This window comes from Opisthocomus hoazin, unplaced genomic scaffold (assembly GCF_030867145.1).
Source record: "Opisthocomus hoazin isolate bOpiHoa1 unplaced genomic scaffold, bOpiHoa1.hap1 HAP1_SCAFFOLD_162, whole genome shotgun sequence".
Classification (NCBI taxonomy): domain Eukaryota; kingdom Metazoa; phylum Chordata; class Aves; order Opisthocomiformes; family Opisthocomidae; genus Opisthocomus; species Opisthocomus hoazin.
The window spans coordinates 3,850-13,239 of NW_027448724.1; the positions used below are offsets into that span (position 1 = coordinate 3,850).

The 9,390-nt window shown below is 61.7% G+C and overlaps 1 protein-coding gene across 1 annotated transcript; it reads right to left on the minus strand.

Moving 5' to 3' along the window:
• Positions 1–439: 439 nt before the first annotated feature.
• LOC142359077 (uncharacterized) lies at positions 440–4,497 on the minus strand. Its single transcript, XM_075411917.1, is given in 6 exon segments — positions 440–521; positions 1,738–1,811; positions 1,865–1,950; positions 2,230–2,497; positions 3,780–4,200; positions 4,202–4,497. Coding segments are annotated over 6 exon segments (1,227 nt in total).
• Positions 4,498–9,390: the final 4,893 nt, after the last annotated feature.

Sequence of the window (9,390 nt, forward strand, 5' to 3'; positions counted from 1 at the left end):
CCCATAGGGACTTCCCTGCCCCATAGAAAACCCTGCCCCATAGGGACCCCCTCCTCAAGCTCAGCTCCTCCTGCCCCATAGAGACCCCCCTGCCCCATAGGAACCCCCTGCCCCATAGGGACCCCTGCCACATAGGAACCCCTCCCTGTAGTCCTCTGCCCATAGCACCTCCTGCCCCCATAGGGACCTCCCTGCCCACCTCAGCTACCTCCTGCCCCATAGAAAATCCTGCCCCATAGGGACCCCCTCCTCAAGCTCAGCTCCTCCTGCCCCATAGCAACCCCCTGCCCCATAGCGACCTCCTGCCCCATAGCAAGAGAACCCCCTGCCCCATAGGGACCACCCTGCCCCATAGGAACCCCTCCTGTAGGTCCCCTGCCCCATAGCAACCTCCTGCCCCATGGAGACCCTCTGCCCCACAGGGACCCCACACTGCAGCTCAGCTCCCCCTGCCCCATAGCAACCCCCTGCCCATAGCGACCTCCTGCCCCGCCTCAGCTCCTCCTGCCCCATAGCAACCCCTGCCCCATAGGAACCCCACATTACAGCTCAGCTCCCCTGCCCCATAGAGACCTCCCTGCCCCATAAGGACCCCTCCCTGTAGGTCCCCCTGCCCCATAGCAACCCCCCTGCCCCATAGGAACCCCTGCCCCATAGGGACTCCTGCCCCATAGCAACCCCCTGCCCATAGGGACCTCACTCTACAGCTCAGCTCCTCCTGCCCCATAGGGACTCCTGCCCCATAGCAAACTCCTGCCCCCATGGCAAGAGAACCCCTGCCCCATAGGAGCCCCTGCCCCATAGGGACCCCCTGCCCCACAGGGACCCCCTGCCCCATAGCAACCCCCTGCCCCATAGGACCCTCTGCCCTATAGGAATCCATCACTACAGCTCAGCTCTCCCTGCCCCATAGAGGACCCCCCAGCCCCATAGAGACCTCCCCTGCCCATAGGCGACCCATAGAGACCCCCCAGCCCCATAGAGAGCCTCCTGCTCCATAGAAAACTCCCTGCCCCATAGGGACCTCTCCAGCCCCATAGGGACCCCCTGCCCCATAGGGACGTCCTGCCCTGTAGGAACTGCTGCCCATAGGAACCCTCTGCCCCATAGCAACCCCCTGCCCCATAGGAGCTCCTGCCCCATAGGAACTCCCTGCCCATAGCAACCTCCTGCCCCATGGGGACCCCTTCCGCCCCCATAGCGACCCATAGAGACCCCCACAGCCCCATAGAGAACCCCCTGCCCCATAGAAAACTCCCTGCCCCATAGGAGACCTTCCCCAGCCCCACAGAGAACCCCCAGCCCCATAGCGACCCCCTGCCCCATAGAAAACTCCCTGCCCCATAGGGATCCTCCCAGCCCCATAGAGACCGCTGCCCCATAGGACTTCCCCAGCCCCATAGCGACCCCCCTGCCCCATAGCGACCCATAGAGACCCCCCCAGCCCCATAGAGAACCCCCAGCCCCATAGCGACCCCCCAGCCCCATAGCAACCCCCCTGCCCCGTAGCGACCCATAGAGACCCCCCAGCCCTATAGAGACCCCTGCCCCATAGAGACCCCCCAGCCCCATAGCAACCCCCAGCCCCATAGCGACCCCCCAGCCCCATAGCGACCCCTCCTGCCCCATAGCGACCCCGTAGCCCCATAGCAACCCCCCTGCCCATAGCGACCCCTCCTGCCCCATAGCGACCCTGTAGCCCTATAGAGACCCCCTGCCCCATAGAGACCCCCCTGCCCTATAGGATCCCTGCTGCCCCATAGAGACCCCTCCCAGCCCCATAGAGAACCCCCAGCCCCATAGAGAACCCCCTGCCCTATAGAGACCCCCAGCCCCATAGAGACCCCCCCCGCCCCATAGCGACCCTGTAGCCCCATAGAGACCCAAAGACCCATAGCGACCCCCCTGCTCCTCCTGCCCCATAGCAACCCCCTGCCCCATAGCGACCTCCTGCCCCATAGCAAGAGAACCCCGTAGCCCCATAGCGACCCCCCAGCCCCATAGCGAACCCCCCCTGCCCCATAGCAACCCCTGCCCCATAGGGACCCTCTGCCCTATAGGAATCCAACACTACAGCTCAGCTCTCCCTGCCCCATAGAGGACCCCCCAGCCCCATAGAGACCTCCCCTGCCGCATAGCGACCCATAGAGACCCCCCAGCCCCATAGAGAGCCTCCTGCCCCATAGAAAGCTCCCTGCCCCATAGGGATCCTCCCAGCCCCATAGAGACCGCTGCCCCATAAGGACTTCCCAGCCCCATAGCGACCCCATAGAGACCCCCCCAACCCCATAGAGAACCCCCTGCCCATAGAGACCCCCAGCCCCATAGAGACCCCCCAACCCCATAGCGACCCCCCTGCCCCATAGAGAACCCCCTGCCCCATAGAGACCCCCAGCCCCATAGTGACCCCCCAGCCCATAGAGAACCCCAGCCCCATAGCGACCCATAGCGACCCCCCAGCCCATAGAGACCCCTCTCCAGCCCCATAGAGACCCCCCTGTCCCCATAGCGACCCCCCTGCCCATAGCGACCCCCACCAGCCCCATAGCGACCCTGTAGCCCCATAGAGACCCCTCCAGCCTCCATAGAGACCCCCCTGTCCCATAGCGACCCCCCTGCCCCATAGCGACCCCCCAGCCCCATAGCGACCCTGTAGCCCCATAGAGACCCCCAGACCCATAGCGACCCACTGCTCCTCCTGCCCCATAGCAACCCCCTGCCCCATAGCGACCTCCTGCCCATAGCAAGAGAACCCCGTAGCCCCATAGCGACCCCCCAGCCCCATAGCGAACCCCCCCAGCCCCATAGCGACCCCCCTGCCCCACAGCAAAGGCGGACCTGGCGGTGGCGGCGGCTCCGGGCCCTCTGCACCACGGCGCGGTCCCCTCCCCCGCCCCCAGCTCCCGCCCCACGGCGCGAGCTGACGCAATGGGGTGGGGGGAGGGGAGGGGACAGCCCCTCCCCCACCCCACGGCCCCTCCCCCACCCCCCACAGCTTCCCCTTTCCCATCCCCGGGAGCAGCCGGGGCCCTGCCAGCCCCACAGATCCCTGCTCTGCCCCATAGCGCCCCAGAGACCCATAGAGCCCCATAGCGCCCCATAGAGACCCATAGAGCCCCATAGAGCCCCATAGCGCCCCATAGAGACCCATAGAGCCCCATAGAGCCCCATAGAGCCCCATAGAGCCCCATAGCGCCCCATAGCGTCCCCTAGAGACCCATAGAGACCCATAGAGCCCCATAGAGCCCCATAGAGACCATAGAGATCCATAGAGACCCATAGAGACCCATAGACTCCATAGAGACCCATGGAGCCCCATAGAGACCCATAGCGACCCATAGAGCCCCATAGAGCCCCATAGAGACCCATAGAGCCCCATAGTGACCCATAGCTGCCCCATAGCTGCCCCATAGAGACCCATAGAGCCCCATAGAGACCCATAGCGCCCCATAGAGCCCCATAGAGCCCCATAGAGACCATAGAGACTCATAGAGACCCCATAGAGACCCATAGAGACCCCATAGCGCCCCATAGAGACCCATAGAGACCCATAGAGACCCATAGCGCCCATAGAGACCCATAGAGCCCCATAGAGCCCCATAGAGACCCATAGAGCCCCATAGTGACCCATAGCTGCCCCATAGCTGCCCCATAGAGACCCATAGCGCCCCATAGAGCCCCATAGAGCCCCATAGAGCTCCATAGAGACCCATAGAGCCCCATAGAGACCCATAGAGACCCATAGAGCCCCATAGAGACCCATAGAGACCCATAGAGACCCATAGCGCCCCATAGAGACCCATAGAGCCCCATAGAGACCCATAGCGCCCCATAGAGACCCATAGAGACCCATAGCGCCCCATAGAGCCCCATAGAGACCCATAGAGACCCCATAGAGACCCATAGAGACCCATAGAGCCCCATAGAGACCCATAGAGACCCATAGCGCCCCATAGAGACCCATAGAGCCCCATAGAGACCCATAGCGCCCCATAGAGACCCATAGAGACCCATAGCGCCCCCATAGAGCCCCATAGAGTCCCATAGAGACCCATAGAGACCATAGCGCCCCATAGACCCCATAGAGACCCATAGAGCCCCATAGAGCCCCATAGAGACCCATAGAGCCCCATAGTGACCCATAGCTGCCCCATAGCTGCCCCATAGAGACCCATAGAGCCCCCATAGAGACCCATAGCGCCCCATAGAGCCCCCATAGAGCCCCATAGAGACCATAGAGACCCCATAGAGACCCATAGAGCCCCATAGCGCCCCATAGAGACCCATAGAGATCCATAGAGACCCATAGCGCCCCATAGAGACCCATAGAGACCCATAGAGACCCATAGCGCCCCATAGAGCCCCATAGAGACCCATAGCTGCCCCATAGAGACCCATAGAGATCCATAGAGCCCCATAGAGCCCCATAGCGCCCATAGAGACCCATAGAGATCCATAGAGCCCCATAGAGACCCATAGAGACCCATAGAGCCCCATAGAGCCCCATAGAGACCCATAGCTGCCCCATAGAGACCCATAGAGATCCATAGAGCCCCATAGAGCCCCATAGCGCCCCATAGAGACCCCATAGAGCCCATAGAGACCCATAGAGACCCATAGACCCCATAGAGCCCCATAGCGCCCCATAGAGACCCATAGAGATCCATAGCGCCCCATAGAGACCATAGAGACCCATAGAGACACATAGAGCCCCATAGAGCCCCATAGAGCCCCATAGAGACCCATAGAGCCCCATAGAGCCCCATAGAGCCCCATAGCGCCCCATAGAGACCCATAGAGCCCCATAGACCCCATAGAGACCCATAGAGCCCCATAGAGACCCATAGAGCCCCATAGAGACCCATAGAGACCCATAGAGCCCCATAGACCCCATAGAGACCCATAGCGCCCCATAGAGACCCATAGAGCCCCATAGAGACCCATAGAGACCCATAGCGCCCCATAGAGACCCATAGAGCCCCATAGAGACCCATAGCGCCCCATAGAGACCATAGAGACCCATAGCGCCCCATAGAGCCCCATAGAGACCATAGAGACCCATAGAGCCCCATAGAGCCCCATAGAGCCCCATAGCGCCCCATAGAGACCCATAGAGCCCCATAGAGACCCATAGAGACCCATAGCGCCCCATAGACCCCATAGAGCCCCATAGCGCCCCATAGAGACCCATAGAGCCCCATAGACCCCATAGAGACCCATAGCGCCCCATAGAGACCCATAGAGCCCCATAGAGACCCATAGAGACCCATAGCGCCCCATAGAGACCCATAGAGCCCCATAGAGACCCATAGCGCCCCATAGAGACCCATAGAGACCCATAGCGCCCCATAGAGCCCCATAGAGACCATAGAGACCCATAGAGCCCCATAGAGCCCCATAGAGCCCCATAGCGCCCCATAGAGACCCATAGAGCCCCATAGAGACCCATAGAGCCCCATAGCGCTCCATAGAGCCCCATAGAGACCCATAGAGACCCATAGAGACCCATAGAGCCCCATAGAGCCCCATAGCGCCCCATAGAGCCCCATAGAGAGGCATAGAGCCCCATAGCTGCCCCATAGCGACCCATAGAGCCCCATAGCCCCACATATCTGCCCCATAGATCCCCACAGCTGCCCCATAGATCCCTTTGGTGACCCACAGCTGCCCCATGGAGACCCATAGCTGCCCCATAGACACCATAGGCCCCATATCTGCCCCATATCTGCCCCATAGATCCCCATAGCTGCCCCATAGCTGCCCCATGGCTGCCCCATAGCTGCCCCATAGCTGCCCCATGGCTGCCCCATAGCTGCCCCACAGACCCCACAGAGCCCCATAGCAACCGACGTCTTTATTGTGGGGGCGGGGCTCGCTCGGGGGGGGCGGGGCTCGGCCCCCCAGCCCTGCTCGCGGATTGGCCGCCCCGTCGGGCCCCGCCCCTAGGGCAGCTCCTTGGCCCCGCCCCCGTGGGCGGAGCCGGGGCCCAGGCGGAGGCGGAGCACGGCGGCGAAGAACCACTTGACCTGGGGGGGGGAGGGGCGAGGGGGCGGGGCCTGAGGGGGCGGGGCCTTGCTCGTCAGAGCCCCCATAGACCCCACAGAGCCCCATAGCGCCCCATAGCGCCCCATAGAGCCCCATAGAGACCCATAGAGACCCATAGAGACCCATAGAGCCCCCATAGAGACCCATAGAGCCCATAGCGCCCCATAGAGAGCCATGGAGACCCATGGAGACCCATAGAGACCCATAGAGACCCATATCTGCCCCATAGATCCTCATAGTGACCCCATAGCGACCCCATAGAGACCCATAGCGCCCCATAGAGCCCCATAGCGCCCCATAGAGCCCCATAGAGCACCATAGAGCCCCGTAGAGCCCCATAGTGACCCATAGAGACCCCATAGAGACCCATAGAGATCCATAGAGCCCCATAGAGCCCCATAGCGCCCCATAGCGCCCCATAGCGCCCCATACAGCTTCATAGTGCCCCATAGAGACCCATAGAGCCCCATAGAGCCCCATAGACCCCATAGACCCCACAGCGCCCCATAGAGACCCATAGAGACCCATAGACCCCCATAGACCCCACATCGCCCCATAGCGCCCCATAGAGCCCCATAGAGACCCATAGAGACCCATAGCGCCCCATAGAGACCCATAGAGCCCCATAGAGACCCATAGAGCCCCATAGTGACCCATAGCTGCCCCATAGAGACCCATAGAGACCCATAGAGCCCCATAGCGCCCCATAGAGACCCATAGAGACCCATAGAGACCCATAGCCGCCCCACAGAGACCCATAGAGCCCCATAGAGCCCCATAGAGACCCATAGAGACCCATAGCGCCCCATAGAGCCCCATAGAGTCCCATGGAGCCCCATAGAGACCCATAGCGACCCATAGAGCCCCATAGAGACCCATAGCGCCCCATAGCGCCCCATAGAGACCCATAGAGCCCCATAGATCCCATATCTGCCCCCTTTTCTGCCCCATAGAGGCCCATACTGACCCATAGTGACCCATAGCTGCCCCATAGAGACCCACAGCGCCCCCTAGAGCCCCATAGACCGCATAGACCCCATATCTGCCCCGTTTCTGCCCCATAGAGCCCCATAGACCCCACAGCGCCCCCTAGAGCCCCATAGAGACCCATAGCGCCCCATAGAGCCCCATAGAGCCCCATAGAGCCCCATAGCGCCCCATAGAGACCCATAGAGCCCCATAGCGCCCCATAGAGACCCATAGAGCCCATAGAGACCCATAGCGCCCCATAGAGACGCCCAGCGCCCCCCTAGAGCCCCATAGACCCCATAGACCCCCATATCTGCCTCGTTTCTGCCCCATAGAGCCCCATAGAGACCCATAGAGCCCCATAGCGCCCCATAGACCCCATATCTGCCCCATAGATCCTCATAGTGACCCATAGCGCCCCATAGAGCCCCATAGAGCCCCATAGAGACCCATAGAGACCCCATAGAGCCCCATAGAGCCCCATAGCCCCCCATAGCGCCCCATAGAGCCCCATAGAGCCCCATAGAGACCCATAGAGACCCAGAGCGCCCCATAGACCCCATATCTGCCCCATAGATCCTCATAGTGACCCATAGGGCCCCCATAGCGCCCCATAGAGACCCATAGAGCCCCATAGAGCCCCATAGCGCCCCCTAGAGCCCATAGACCCCATAGACCCAACAGCGCCCCCTACAGCCCCATAGACCGCACAGTGCCCCATAGCGCCCCATAGCGCCTCATAGCGCCCCACAGCGCCCCGCAGCGCCCCCCCAGCGGCCCCACCTTGAAGAGGGTGACGGTGGCGCCGTAGCAGGCGCTGAGGAGGAAGAGGGCGACGAAGGCGGGCGGCCGCGGCCCAGGGGGCGTCGTCGGGGGCGTCGGCCTCGCAGCAGCTCAGGTCCAACCCTGGGGGCGGGGCCAGGTGAGGGGCGGGGCTGGGGACACCCGCAGCCAACCAATGGGCTGCCGGCGTCTCCTCCGGGGGGGGTTCCTCCGCTGGAGGCCCCGCCCAACCTTCTCCCCGTTGGCCAGCCGGGTGCTCATCACCCCGAGGCTCCGCCCACCGGCCCGGTTGGGGCTGTAGGCTCCACCCCACCAATCGCTTCGGCCGGCCTCTCGGTAGGCCACGCCCATCGGGTCTTGTAGGCCCCACCCGACCTTCTCCCCATTGGCCCGTCCAGCTGTCCATCCAGCCGACCGCCTGCCCACCAATCCAGGCCTCCCTGGAGGCCTCCACCACCACCAATCCGCTTGTCCCTCCGTCCGTCCGTCTGGCCCTGAAGCCGACCGGCTCTGTAGGCCCCGCCCAACCTTCTCCCCATTGGCCCGTCCAGCTGTCCGTCCACCCGTCCCCCTGCCCATCCACCCAATTGGGTCTGCAGGCTCCACCCCACCAATCCGCCCACCCGTCCGTCCGTCCATCATCTCTGTAGGCCCCGCCCATCGTCTCTGTAGGCCCCGCCCAACCTTCTCCCCATTGGCCCGTCCACCCGATCGCTCTGGAGGCTCCACCCCCCAATCCCCCCATCTCTGTGGGCTCCTCCCAAGCTCCTCCCACCAACCAAGCCGTTAACCAACCCACCCGACCAGTTAACCAACCATGAACCAACCACCCAACCAACTAACCAACTCATTAACAACCCACCAACCCATTAACCAACCAACTAACCCATTAACCAACCATCCAACCCATTAACCAACCCACCCAACCAGCTAACCAACCCATGAACCAACCCGCCAACCAACTAACCAACCAACTAACCAACCACCCAACCAGCTAACCAACCCATTAACCAACCCGCCAACCAACTAACCAACCAACTAACCAACCCGCCAACCCACTAACCAACCCATTAACCAACCACCAACCAACCAACAACATACAACTACAACCCATTAACCAACCCACCAACCCATTAACCAACCAACTAACCCATTAACCAACCATCCAACCCATGAACCAACCACCCAACCAACTAACCAACCCATGAACCACCCACCCAACGCATTAACCAACCCGCCAGCCGTCCACCCACCCAAGCCGTTAACCAACCCACCCGACCAGTTAACCCACCCATGAACCAACCCGCCAACCAACTAACCAACCAACTAACCAACCACCCAACCAACTAACTAACCCATTAACCAACCCTCCAACCCATTAACCAACCACCCAACCAGCTAACCAACCCATGAACCAACCTGCCAACCAACTAACCAACCCATTACCCACCCACCCACCCAACTAACCAACCCACCAACCAGCCAACCGACCACCCAACCAGCTAACCAAGGCACTAACCAACCCGCCACCCACCCACCCACCCACCCCAGCCGTTAACCAACCCACCCGACCGGCCGACCAGGCCACCAACC